The 13,811-nt window shown below is 39.5% G+C and overlaps 1 protein-coding gene across 1 annotated transcript in view; it reads left to right on the plus strand.

Moving 5' to 3' along the window:
* BIRC6 (baculoviral IAP repeat containing 6) overlaps positions 1-12,693 on the plus strand; it is a 171,375-nt gene extending 158,682 nt beyond the window's left edge. The window contains exons 69-73 of the mRNA XM_009331049.1: positions 207-364; positions 1,929-2,006; positions 6,853-7,041; positions 10,123-10,257; positions 11,311-12,693. Coding sequence (XP_009329324.1) covers positions 207-364; positions 1,929-2,006; positions 6,853-7,041; positions 10,123-10,257; positions 11,311-11,490 — 740 coding nt within the window. The 3' untranslated portion in view covers positions 11,491-12,693. The remainder of the gene's footprint in view (positions 1-206; positions 365-1,928; positions 2,007-6,852; positions 7,042-10,122; positions 10,258-11,310) is intronic.
* Positions 12,694-13,811: the final 1,118 nt, after the last annotated feature.

Raw genomic sequence — 13,811 nt, forward strand, 5'->3', positions numbered from 1 at the left:
ATAAGTAGCACGTGGAAATGAAGTGCTTCCTATAACTTACACAAATCTCAACTCTGTGACAAATATAAGGATTTTTTTGAAAACTGTCTTTTTTTCTTTCTTTCTTTCTTTCTTTCTTTCTTTCTTTCTTTCTTTCTTTCTTTCTTTCTTTCTTTCTTTCTTTCTTTCTTTCTTTCTTTCTTTCTTTTACAATGGTAGGTTCTCATTCATTACTGGTCCTGCAGACACCCCTTACGCAAATGGTTGCTTTGAATTTGACGTATACTTTCCACAAGACTATCCTAATTCCCCTCCACTTGTGAATCTGGAAACAACTGGAGGCCACAGCGTGAGATTTAATCCAAACCTCTACAATGATGGCAAGGTAGGTCAACTTTGTTCTTGTGTATAGATGGAACAAGGAAGTGAAACGGATGAAACTTTTCTTTTTGCAAACAAATGATCAGCCGCTCCTAACATACTGGAGGAAGCTGTTTGGTTAAAACTGGTCTTCAAGCTGAAATGAAGAGCGATGTAACAGTTTCAGACGGGGATGATCTCCTCCTTTCTGAATAGTCTTGGAGATTTTTTAAAGCCTTTATGAGCTGGATTGGACCAAAAAGCAAGTAATTTTGACCTAGAAAAATCTTCTTTTCCATCTTCTTTGCTAAATTAACCAGGCAGAAATCTGTTTTGGCCAGCTGAAATACCCAAGATCCTTTCCATGGACAAAGTGTGCTCCATACCAGCTGCAACCAAATGTGTTTGCCAAGGGCCCTGTCTCTCTTTTTCCATGCAAAAATGCTTTTTCTTGAGGGAAGATAAAGACTTTCCTTAACCTCGGTATCCTTTATTAAAAAAATGTAACTCTAAAATATGGACTTAATGACAGTTTTCTCAAAAAATAGTAAAGCTTTTGGAAATAATATCAAAAGTTAAAACAAACAAGCTTTCCCCCTTCCCTCCCCCCATCTCCTTGGTATGTTGTGGCTCATTCTAAAGGCTCCAAAAAGCTAAGAGGAAGTCCAGTGCGTATCAGGGAGATGCAACTTCTATTTATATTAAAAATAAGCACACATTAAATCCTCTGCAGAGCTACAGAGATGGCTATGTGAATGTCTCCACCGAAGCACAGACCCACAGAATAGCTTTGGCTGTAGCACTGTGGCACTCCGTCAGCTTTTTTTGGGGGTGTGTAAACATTTAATCCATAGGCTAACATTTTTCCCTTATTCCACTGTCATTCATGGGTTCCCCACGCTCCCTGTTTTCACAAGCTATCATGCTCCTTTCCAGTACTAGACATGGGCTTTTCCCTTAACATGGGCACGGAATGTAATTCACAGTGGAGACTTTATCTCCGTTTTTTCTTTGCCTAACATACGTTAAGTCCCGGCAAATACTCACCTCTAAATTTCTTCTGTTTATTTTGTCTCTTTTTGTTCCCTGTGTTTGATTGTTCCATTTTGTGATAAGGTACAAGAACTCCATAGACTTCCATGAAGTCCAGATCAGTCATAAAAGTTAACGAATATTTTCAATTCCTTGATAGTCTGTGTGACAGAAACCACCTTTCACATGCTTAAGCAGACCGATTGTCTTTAAAACCCACAACAGTAAGTGTTAGAGCAGTATGTGAAGAGGAAGGTAAAGAATCAGATAGTATTCATGACTCATTTACTTTCGGAGCCACTAGAATCCCTAGGTTTTCCTTGAAGAAAAGTAATCTACCTTACTTTATTCATTTATTAACGTGCTGTTCTTGCTTATCCACGTTATTTTTATCTGCTTTCATTTCAAATTAGTTTCATAGGAAACAAATTTCTTTTAGAATGCAGTTACACAACAGTTTGTCAAAATTTAAATGTAACGTTAACATTTTGTTCTGCCCAAGCAGAACAATTTTATCATAACACTTGTCTGTGGTATTAACAATGTCACCTTTTCAGGTGTGTTTAAGCATACTTAACACATGGCATGGGAGGCCAGAAGAGAAATGGAATCCCCAAACATCAAGTTTTTTGCAGGTGAGCATTTCTTCTTTCTTTTCAGTAGATGTCATTTAGGAGTAGTAAGTGGTCTGTCAGTCCTAAGGATTCTTTTTCTAGTGCTTTTAAACCAGAATTTTCTTAAATAAGCATAAATAAGACAAAAGTCCAGAAAATGTCCTTGGAACACTAGAAGAGAAACACTGTGAAGTAAACAAGTTCTTCAAAGTGCTCCTTCCAGCCAATACTTCTGTTGGTCTTGTCCTGAAGAGTGGCTGTTCATGTGTGCAGCTCATTGCTGCACTGCCTGGACTTTGCTTGGATGATTTAAAATATTTTATTTAAAAATAAAAAAAAAAATTAAAAAAAAGACTGGAAGAAGACATCACCTCCTGGACCTCTCTATCACAAGCTATTTATGGTGAAGACAAAGCAGGCTCCACGTTGTGAGAGATGAGACAGTGAAGTACACTAGTGAGAACTGTGAAGGTACTCCTCCAAAGTCTGCAAGTAAGCTGAATAGAGGAATAAGGCTGCAGGGAGTTAAAGTGTAGGTATGCTGTGTTCAGTAACAATTAGTGTTAAATTAGACTGGAATTTATTAGGACATACAGTCCTTACCCTTTTCAGCTTTATGTCACAGAAATGCACTGACTAATAAGCACATACATTAAATAAAACTAAAGTTTGCAATGGCTTATTTCCTATGGCACTTTCTGAATTTATTCCTTCCGTGGAGTAATTACTACATAGCACAAGGTACATTTTCTGTTCCAAATCCTAAAAGACTGTACAGTTTCTGTTTCAGCATAGTAGGATTAACAACCTTGTCCTTCAGCAGAACAGATTTCAGCTTGTTCAAGAATTGGCCTCGGAGAGCTGGTTGACCAGCCTCCTTTAGAAGTTCAAGAACGGTCTATTCCAGTGTGTGGAAGTCAAGCAAGAGTGGCAGAAAGCCAGCGTGGGTAAACAAGGAACTCCTGCCTAAGCTCAACTGCAGAAAGGAAGTACACAAAAGGTGGAAGGAGGGGAAGGGCTACTCATTAGAAATGAGACACTGGACAAGCATTCAGGAGAGAAATTAGGAAAACCAAAGCTCGGCTGGTGGTGAAAATGGCAAGGGATATAAAGAGCAACAGGAAGGGCTTCTTACAAGTATGTTGGCAGCAAAAGAACACATTTTCCTAGGCTTTCCTGCTGCTCAGTGGGGCAGGGAACCTACTGACAAGGACATGGCAAAGGCAGAGGTCATCTCTGCCTCACTCTTTAGGGGTAAGGTTTGCTTTCCCATGTCCCTGAGCCCTCACTAGGAAGGTCTGTGAGAATGAGGAGTTACCCACAGCAGAGGAAACAGTATTCAAGCTGTTTGGACCCACGGGTTCATGGAACCAAATCTCATGCGTCGGGGGTGCTGGGGAGCCAGCCAATGTCATTGCAAAGCCACCAGCTCTCATCTTTGAAAGGTCAGAACAATCAAGGGAGCTTCCTGGCAAATCTCACACCCAGTTTCAAGTTGGGCAAGAAGGAGGATCTGCGGAGCTGCAGGCTGGTCAGCAACACCTGACTCCCTGGGAAGATTATGGAGCAAACCCTCCTGGAAGGTATTTTCAAGTACATGGAAGACAAGAAAGTGATTGAGAACAGCCAGCGTGGATTTACGGGGGGCGAATAACGCCTAACCTGCTTGCCTTCTACAGTGAGGCGACTGGCTCTGCACAAAGGGAGAGCAGTGGATGTAGCTTACTTAGACTTCAGCAAGACCTCTGATGCGGTCTCCCGTAGTACCCTTGTAGCCAAATCGGTGAGATGTGCATTATAAGCGGGTGAAAAAGTGGCTGGACCAATGGCAAAGAGATCTTACTGCTGTCTTCAGTACCTAAATGGGGAAGATACAGAGAAGATGGAGCCAGACACCTCTTAAAGATGCAGAGCGCTAGGACAAGTACCAATTGACACAAGATGGGACGTGGGAAATTTTGATTAAATATGAGGAAAAACTTTTTCACTATGAGGGTGATCAAACACTAGGACGGGTGTCCAAGAGAGATTGTAGAATTTCCATCCTTGGAGATATTAACGTTCCCTCTTCCTTCAAGGGACGAATTATGATTTGGAGACCTAATTTGAGGCTCCTTACATAGTGTCACCTTCCCAAGATACAACTTCTTGATCAAGAGATGAACTGAAATTTTGGGCTATAACTATAAAATCAGTGCAGGAAGGTGCAAGTATTATGAAGTCTTATTTTCACTAAAGTCCTTTTTCTTAGATTAAAATGTTAGATTGGATTGTCAGAAATCTCATGCAGCATTTAAGTTTCAAATTTTAAAGTTTTTTAGGGTATCAATTTGAAAACAGTAAGAAAGCTGTTGGAAAAAGTCCCCCCCATACTGGGAGAAAAACACTTTGTGGCTTTTAAATGGAAAACAGCTGTAGGACTAAATAAATTGCTTGGGAAGAATTAAGCAGTACATGTTTTTTCTGGCTCAGAGATGAAACTATTGTCAGACCACCCAACATACTTCAGAAATTAACTTTTATAACCCAAATGAAACTGGAAGATCAGTTCAGAGTTTCTCATTCGTTACAATTATAATTCAAAGTAACAACCGGTTATTAAGGCCAAGAAAGTACAATGCTGCATAGTGTCAAATTTCTCCACCATAGCTATTTAAAAATATATATGTATATCTCAAAAATACAAGATTAAAAAAAGCAAACCCCAACTACTTCCAGACGCTTGTAAAGGCCACAGATCACCAAAACACCTTCGGTACCTGAAGCGTTGGACCCAAAGTACTCTGCCTTGGCTTAGCACATTTGCGTTAATATTCTGCCTTTTTTAGTGTCACAAGTGGCCATTTTCTTGCTGGAACCTGGTTTGCGAGGCACATTCTGTATATTTCGATGCATTTATCCATGTTTTAATTTTTAAGTGTAACACAAAATAGCCATGGCTGCTTCTAGTTGAATGCGTGGCAGGCACGGGAGACAATGTGATGGTGAACACTATACCGTCTAACAGCAGCTACCTGGAGCACCTGCCTGGGAAACAGAAAAACTTGTTTAATTTTCTTTCTCAGCCCAAAGGAGGATGCTGGTTCACATTTCCCACTGCACGGCCACCTGCCCTACGCATCAGGATAAAGACTTAGCTGCCCTAGGTTGCCCTTCCGGGCTATAGATAAAGTACAGCAACTACACAACTGCAAACACCAAGTGTCATGGCACCAAAAGGAATAAGGGCGTGTTTCTGTGAGGTGATGGTGGGACTGAGATTAACCTGGGACATTAACTGATTCTTGGGCTGTTGCTTTGATACGAGTTACTGGTTTGGCATTGTGTCTATGGAGTGAGTACACACTGCAGAGAGTATGGAAAGCTGGAAGGCTTTTGTGCTGGCGTTGCTACAGGAGAAACTCCGAGAGAATGCCACGCTTAAGCACAGAGCACAAGTACCTCGCTGTTGGGGCACTGCCCTGTGAGAGAACCAAAGTCTGGAATTGTCGCTGACACGGTATCTATCTGATGTAAGCTGTACGTTCTGCATGTTCCAAGAACAAGGAGGACTGTTGTCATCCATATCCAAATTCACAAACTGGGCTGCTAAATTAGGGATGGCTCCAAGCTTTAAATTGTATCTAGGCTGGGAGGAGAGCCAGTTCCAGAAACAGCTGCCCTGACATTTTTTATCTACTGCAGTGGATATCTTGCACCTGAATGTGCCCGGTGCTGGAAATGCCGTTCTTAGGCATGTAACATATCATCAGTTTTTCAATATTTGAGGAAATGTAAGTGTTCAAATCACCTTTTTTGAATTCTTCACAGTTCTGGAACTAGGTTTGTGTCACAGAATCGTAATCCCTAAAATTCTTGCTGGACTTGGTCCTAAGTACATAAGAAAAACCTATCCTTCGTTTAAAATAAATTTAAAAAAGTCAGTAATGTTCTTCTACCTATATAATGTTTTTGCATGTAACATAGTTTTGATTAAGTACAACAATAAGCTGACAGGGCCAAACAATCTTAATACTGGAAGAATTAGCAAGACATCAAATCATGAATACGCAGTACATATACATTTGGATTCCTACATGCCCTATGTATCTATTTAATTCTTTGTTTTATATTAGGAATACTTGGGCATATAGTTAAATGCCTCGTATGTATGTAAGCAGCTATTCCCAGATGTCCTTGATAATAAAATTGAAAGGGGAAAAACTGTCATTTCCTTATCACTGAATAGTTGGTGCTTTGTTGATACAGTACTGAAAACATTTTTTTTTTTATCTCAAGAGAAATACTGAGGTTTTGTTCTAGTGGCATATGACACACAGTGTTACATGTAAAATCTGAAACTAAAGGGCTAAAAACATACCTAAATCAATTGAATGCATTTGAAGGAAAAAAATGGGAGAGCGTGTATGCCAAGATTAATTTCAGTGGTTCGCATTTCACCTCCCTTGATCCTTTTCCACCTAATTCAGAATCAGAAGAATTAGTAAGCTCAGCCACCGGGAAAGTTCAAGAATTGTTGACTGAGAACTTGACAAATACGCTTTCTTTCACAAAAGGGTGCAATCAGACATCTCTTTCTTTAACCATTTTCTTTTACTTATATTTGAATTTTTGTTATTTTTTACCTTGTATTCGTCATTTTCTCAGCGGTTAAGCTACATACATAGCCGTAGGGCTTGGGGGGTTTTATGTGTAATAATGGTTTTGGTTTGAAAGCACGGACATTCCCTACTTGCAAGTAGCCTGTATAACAAACGACAGTACTTTGCCGTAGAAGTGCTTTTGCATAGAAGGTAAGCAAAACTATGTGTATTTGTAAAAACAAGTAGGTGGCACAATTTTAATATTTAGTTTCTTCTCTTAACAGGTGTTAGTGTCTGTCCAATCCCTGATACTGGTAGCAGAACCGTATTTTAATGAACCAGGTTATGAACGATCGAGAGGTACTCCGAGTGGTACCCAGAGCTCCAGAGAATATGATGGCAATATACGACAGGCAACAGTCAAGTGGGCAATGCTTGAACAAATTAGAAATCCATCGCCATGTTTTAAGGAGGTAGGTTTTGTGAAGCACAGTAAATATCTTGTTTGTTTATTTATCTCGTTGAAGTGTTAACAGTAATGCAGATATTTGGAAACATCATGCATGAGATGTCTGGTTTAGCCGCCTCTTTATTCCCTGGGGCAACTGCCTCCAGAGGCTGAAGTGAATAAGGATGCACCTGACTTCACAGATTCTTTTCCGGGAAAGGGGAATGCACACAAATTGGGGCTGACCCATAAGGAGGCTTGGTGCACAGTTCGATAAAATATGGTTCATGCAGCTTGGCTCATTCTTAATGCCAGGTGGCATGTTTTATATTCCATGTGAAAACTATTGATCAGCCCTACAAACGGGCACTCGATGTTTGTTAGTCAGCATAGCTAAAAGTAAGACATGAATTTGAAGCAAGTATTAGGAAACAGTTTGGATACACCAAAACAATGTAGATTGGAAAAATACTTTACAACAAATTCCAGACTGTGTATCACTTATGGAAGGATCCACGAAGCACCTGTGCTAAACTAGAAATCTATGCCTTTGAAAGCAACTGTCTGGATGCTGATAAAAGCAATGCTAACCTTCATGCCTTCACGCTGTCTTAAAAACTTACCGAAAGAAATCAAATTGCTTCATTTGTTTACATTACTGAAAATAGACTGGCTCACCCATAGCACCACAGAACAATGTAGTTGTTAGGCACTCCTCTCAATGTCTCTAGTCCAACTCCTTTCTCAAAGCAGGTCAATTAGATCTCAGGGACTTGAACATATATGGCAATGGAGTCAAGAAAAAAAGAGCTAAGATACACTAAGTAAGAGAACCTGTATGAATATTAACGCAAAATGGTTGCAAGACAGCTTGTAAGCTGACATCCTGCCCCTCTTCAGGAAGGTAAAGTAATAAGGTGTATCCAAATGGTGGTGTTTCAATGGAAAACCAATCGTTCCCTGAGAACAGATGACTTACGCGTAGCACATCATTACCAAAAGGCAGATGTTGAAAACAATACAACTACTAGCTTTCTAAATGTGGTACGTAGCTAGGACTGAGTTCAGCTAAGTCACACACACACATGTAAATGAAGAACAGCACTGAGAGGTAGATAGCAGTTTGCAGAGGTATCTTGGACATTTGAAACTCCCTTCTGTTACCCGTGAACAGACAAGAGTTTTGCCGCACAGAAGAGAACTGGCCAACACTTAAAAGCTTTGCATGCAAATTGTTTTGTTCTGGTTTAGGTAACTGCGGTTTTCCTCATTTCCCCAAGATAAAATTTTCTGGTTTTCCATATATAGAGGTCTTCAGGACAGTATGATGAAATCCTCAAGATTCTGAGAAAAAGTTTGAAGCTACAATTGCCTGCTTCTGTAAGGAGAAGTTTGAGGCTAAGATAGCTTGCTTTTGTGTTAAAAACACAATCATACTAGCTTAAGCTTGGGGTCCTACCCAGTGCCTTATCAACTTGTGCAACGTGACAACTCCCTTTCTGCTTCTCTGAATACATATTCCCTATCATTATGTAAAGTGGCATGTATCTTTCTTTATGTATCAGAAAATGGAAATTACGCACTGGAAAGCACTGCGTTTTTCTCTGATGCAATAGCTGAATTTTGGAAGAACGCTAGATTCCGTCTGCATCTGCCCATCCAAATGAAAACACGTCTCCAGCATAGATTATCTGGGCAGTTCTCTGAGAGACTAGCTCGTGGATAAGATCTCTAGTGTTTTTTGTAGGGTTGTGTTAGGAGCCTTAACGGCGATGATCATTCAGTAACATAAACGCAAAGGCATCCTGAAAACTTAGGCCTAAGAAAGAACGTACATCTTTCAGCTCCGAAGATCTTCTGTCTTCACAAATCGGAGCTGTCTTCCCTTTAGCGTCTTAAATGACAGGTGGGCTCAGGAGATCTAAACTGCCAGTCTTTGGGAGTTCTTCCAAGCTCCATTATGGATATAAGGAATGCATCCAGAATTGAAGTCAGTTATGCTTTCAAGATGCAGTTTTTCTTTAGACAGATAGCTATATTCTCTAACCTCTAGAGGGAAAGATGATTTTGTCAATTACGTTGCAATATTGCCAAGAACTCTCTGTGCTCAATAAAATTTCTTTGATTTTCTTGTTTCTTTCACCAGGCAGAGTTTTACAAAACTGTTTACGACAAAGCCAACACTAAGCAGAGTTTCACAACTTTGTCTGAGGACTGATCGGTTGGTTTTTTTAAACTCAAATCTGTACAGAAATACCAAAATGACTATGCAATCAAATACTGGTTCCCACCCAAACTGTGGGAAGCTCAGCTACTGTTGCCTGGGAATTCTAGTTGTTCCCAGAGGTGCTGCCTCTGCCTAGGGCGTATAACTGTGGTTGTACCTCTTCCATAGCAGCTGGTATGATCCTTCTTCTCTGGGCAGAAGCATGTTATGTTCCTACGGTCATACTGTTGGCAGCGTTTCTGCTTACCTGTCTTCTGTTCAGGCAGCAAGTGGTTAGTGACAGGGGAAGACATGGCGCTTATACTTCCTGCCTATGCTTCTTTAATAAAATAGGACTGTGAAACCAACAATAAAAGCCTTAATATTATATCTGTGTACCCCTGCCCCTATGCAAACATAAACGTCCAGCCATAGTGCCTGCATAGTAAGATCATCTTTGAACTGAAGAACGTGTCTAAAGTTCTGCTATCGCTTTTTCTTTTCCCTGGCGTGATTTCTGGCACTCATTTACCCTTCACCCAGATAACACAAGTGAGTACTGAAATGGCAGACCACACATAAATCGTAGATTTCATACAGACTGGAAGAGACATCCAGGCCAACCTCCTCCTCAAAACAGGATCAGCTGAATTCAGACCAGGTTCCTCAGGGCTTTTTCCAGTTGGGTCTTGGAAACCTCCAAGACCAGAAATTCCACAGTTTATCTGCAACCTGGTTCAATGCTGAATTATCCTCATACTGGGTTTTTTGTGGTTTTTTTTTTTTTCCCCCTTATATCCAGTTAGATTCATAGGGGTCTTGCAAACTTTGTTTTGTTAAATTATGTGGTTCTTGGAAAACAACGAACACTGTTCTTTCATTCGGAATATTTTCTTGCAGGTCATCCACAAACATTTTTACTTGAAAAGAGTGGAGATCATGGCTCAGTGTGAGGAGTGGATAGCAGACATACAGCAGTACAGCAGTGACAAACGGGTAGGCAGGACTATGTCCCATCATGCAGCAGCTCTGAAGGTGAGACCTGCTTTATAATTTTATGTTCTTTAATCCAAAGATGACAAATGGCAATGAAATTGCTCAGCAGCTGAGTTTTATAATAACAATAGAAAACCCCAGCAACTTTAAAACATGTAAACAAACCTAAGTTTCCCAACTGTCAAGAGAGAAAGCGTATGTGCGCTCCACTTTCTCAGTATTTTTTCCTTTAAGTTAGATTTTCCTTTAGTGCCTGTCCTGCCTGTTTTTCTCTAAATACTTGTGTAAGATGCAGAGAGTTTATTTTGTTCTCTCTAAGGGGGGTGGGGGTTTACGATCAAGTTGTACTACAACCAATTCCTTGCCAGAAAACAAGCTTTTTGAATGGAAAAGCAGAGTTATTAAACTGTGTTCTATTACAATTAGTTTTACCCTGTGTTAAACTCTTATCAACAGTTACAGCCACTATAATGTTTTCTCCCTTCCTAGCCAAGTACTATCATTTCTGTATTTTGTGTCCATGCAGACAACAGACCTATTTTTTTTTCTTCCCCTGAGGAGCAAAAGTAAATAAATAAATAAATAATGTAAAGGCAGCTTTTTTCTGTTGCTAGACTTGCATTCTTTCAATGTGACTGGTCGTCAGAATGAAGTTACCGTTGGTTATTACGATCCAGTGTAAATCTCCGTGTACCTGTCTCCGTAACAGATCTCATCGAGACCATGAACTCCTTAGAAATTTATGTTTGGGCTGTATGACCTACCTAGTCCAAGGCAGTATCTGCTGCGATCACAGAACACAGATATGACTCAGCTGCGAGGCAAATAGCGTAGCATTTATATCGATGCACGTGTTGGCTGCAGCTCTGTTTACTGCCTTTAATTTGTCCCTAGCAGCATTTGCTAATTACCCTGTCACTACAAGGAAAGTACCGATCCTTGCATACAGGGGAAAAGCGTAGCCGGTCATTGAATGAGTACACTTGCACCTCTTCTACTTACTCCTTTTTTTGCCTTCTGTTCTCTAACATTGTGAAAAGTAATGTTTTAACTGCGGTCTCAAAGTCCATATGACTTTTTTTGTGTATCCAGCGTCATACAGCTCAGTTGCGGGAAGAACTTCTAAAACTTCCCTGTCCTGAAGGATTGGATCCAGACACTGACGACTCCACAGACAAATGCAGTGCCACGACGAGTTCAGAAGAGACTATGTTGCACGAGCAGGTTAAACCCAGCAGCAGTAAAGATATCCCCACTGATTTCAAGTTATGAGTTGCATCGACATGGACTTTCTAGACACAAAGGCTTTGAAGCACAAGCCAAATATGTCAATATTTGTATGTAAGAAGCTAATTATGTAATAGGTAATGAAATTGAAACTATACTATGCCCTTAAGGATATACAGTTTAATTCAAGATGATCTTTTATTTACCTGTACAAGAGTGTAAACTTTTTTGTGCTTTTATTTTTCAATTGTGAGAACCACTGATTGGTATGTTTAAAAAGTTATGTATACAAGAAATGGATAAATCACTGATATATAAGGGAAACTACCTTAGGAAAGAATGTTTACTGAATGTTTATTATTTTTTTTTACTTGTAGAGTGAGGGCGGTTGTAACAAAGAATATATATTGGTCATTCTTACAGCTACTATTTAAAGTCAGAAAATTTTCACTGAATTTGATAGATTTTACGTTTGGCCATATATTCATGCTCATATTTGATTCTAAAGAAAACCTCCTGTATACTTCAATAAACGTTAAATGGACATGATCCCTCTTTTATGATTTACTGGTACATTTTTTAAATAAACTGCCATAAAATACGTTCTAGCTGAAAACTTGCACTTGTACGACTGAATTCATTACAGTCAACATATTTAATTTTATGCTTACTAATTCTAAAATGCAGATGAAATAAATGCACATGGTTTTACCTCATGCCAAAATTTGGACTTCTGAATTCATCTTTGTTTGGCTATTTTACGCAAACTAACAGTATTCTAAATTTCTTAAGGGCTATTCTGGAACAGTCTTTTCTCTGTTGAAATGTCTGATTTTTACATAATCAGCTGTACTCTAAGTACTGACAGGGGCTAATGACGTGCCACGCAGGACTCCAACGTTCTGTAGTTCCTACTGTACAGACTTATTTCCGATTTTATACTTGCAACCCCAGATCCCTGACTAAAAAGGGTAAGGGATGTGCTTGATTTACTAATCAAGTCTCGCTTTTAACATAACATGCGTTACTATCACTGTTCTTAATTTCTGAGCGGTCCTTGAAGGACTAAAAAGTTATTACTGGTATTACCTCAGACTAATGATCCGTTGTATCATAAGTACTATACATCAGGCAAAACCGAAGCTTTTTTGTTTTCTATTTGTTCTTTGTTTATAAGTATCACGCTGGAATTTTTTCACTTTTTGTTTTACAATGTATTATTTCTAATCATTAAAAATGGCACCAACTGAGGTTGTGTTCTTATGCTGATGGTTAACAGACTTCGATAGTTCTGACCGAAGTACAACTTTCCTGTTATATTGATATGTTGCGTTAATCCAAGGCCTGTCCTGATCGTACGTGCCTCTCAAAATACCAACTTAGGCACGTCTGCGTTACTTCAGGGGATCCTTAATCAAAAAGCAAACGAGCAGCTCTGTGCCAGAGCTACTGGTAAATACGTGAAACAAAGAGTTTCTGCCACATAGTCGAAGTGTTAGAACTTCATCAGTGTTAAAACAGCACTGCGTTTTTCAAAAGCAAAACGAGCAGCTCTGTGCCAGAGCTCTGTGCCAGAGCTGCTGGTAAATACGTGAAACAAAGAGTTTCTGCCACATAGTCAAAGTGTTAGAACTTCATCAGTGTTAAAACAGCACTGCGTTTTTCTAGATGGGTTATTTACTTACCTTCTATTACTGTACGAAACAACTGTGATACTCTTGTAAAGGCTCCAAAAGCAAAACTACCCGCTGACTTCCAACTATTTGTAAGTTCGCGGTTTCCATTAGAGCTCTTCATCTATTGCTTAAACCGTCTGCCTACAGAAGCATAATCTTTTTATAAAATCCTGGTACTTGTGCCAAAACCAAATGTATTGGACCTGAAGATCCTCCTCAAACGCGAAGACTTTTTTTTCCCCCATTAAAAAACAACACTGAAATAAAAAGTACCTAACTTGCATCGATTTGACATTAAGAGGGTGGCTAACATAATTGTACCGTTTTCTCTAGTGTGTATTTATGGTATCATAGCAATGCTAATGTGAAGTCACTGCTGCTTAATTAAGCAGATGTAAACAGCTGCATGGGATATTAAACTCTAATTTGTATCCACGTACCAATTATCCTTTTTTTGCTCTAACCTGAGCTAGCATGGTATTGTACCAAATTACAGCAGAGATTCAGTCCTTAATAACTTGCAACTATGTTACAGTCTAGTAAGTAACTTGTGAAATTGGCAACAGATACAAAATACATATTTTCAGGTTTTTAGGTCTAACACACAAGGTGGCTGTGTTACTTTGCAGTAAAATTCCAGTAAACTCTGAGGTACCTAGACAACTGAGTATTTTTTTAACCAGTTCCTCT

This window comes from Pygoscelis adeliae, unplaced genomic scaffold, assembly GCF_000699105.1.
Source record: "Pygoscelis adeliae isolate BGI_AS28 unplaced genomic scaffold, ASM69910v1 Scaffold218, whole genome shotgun sequence".
Lineage (NCBI taxonomy): Eukaryota > Metazoa > Chordata > Aves > Sphenisciformes > Spheniscidae > Pygoscelis > Pygoscelis adeliae.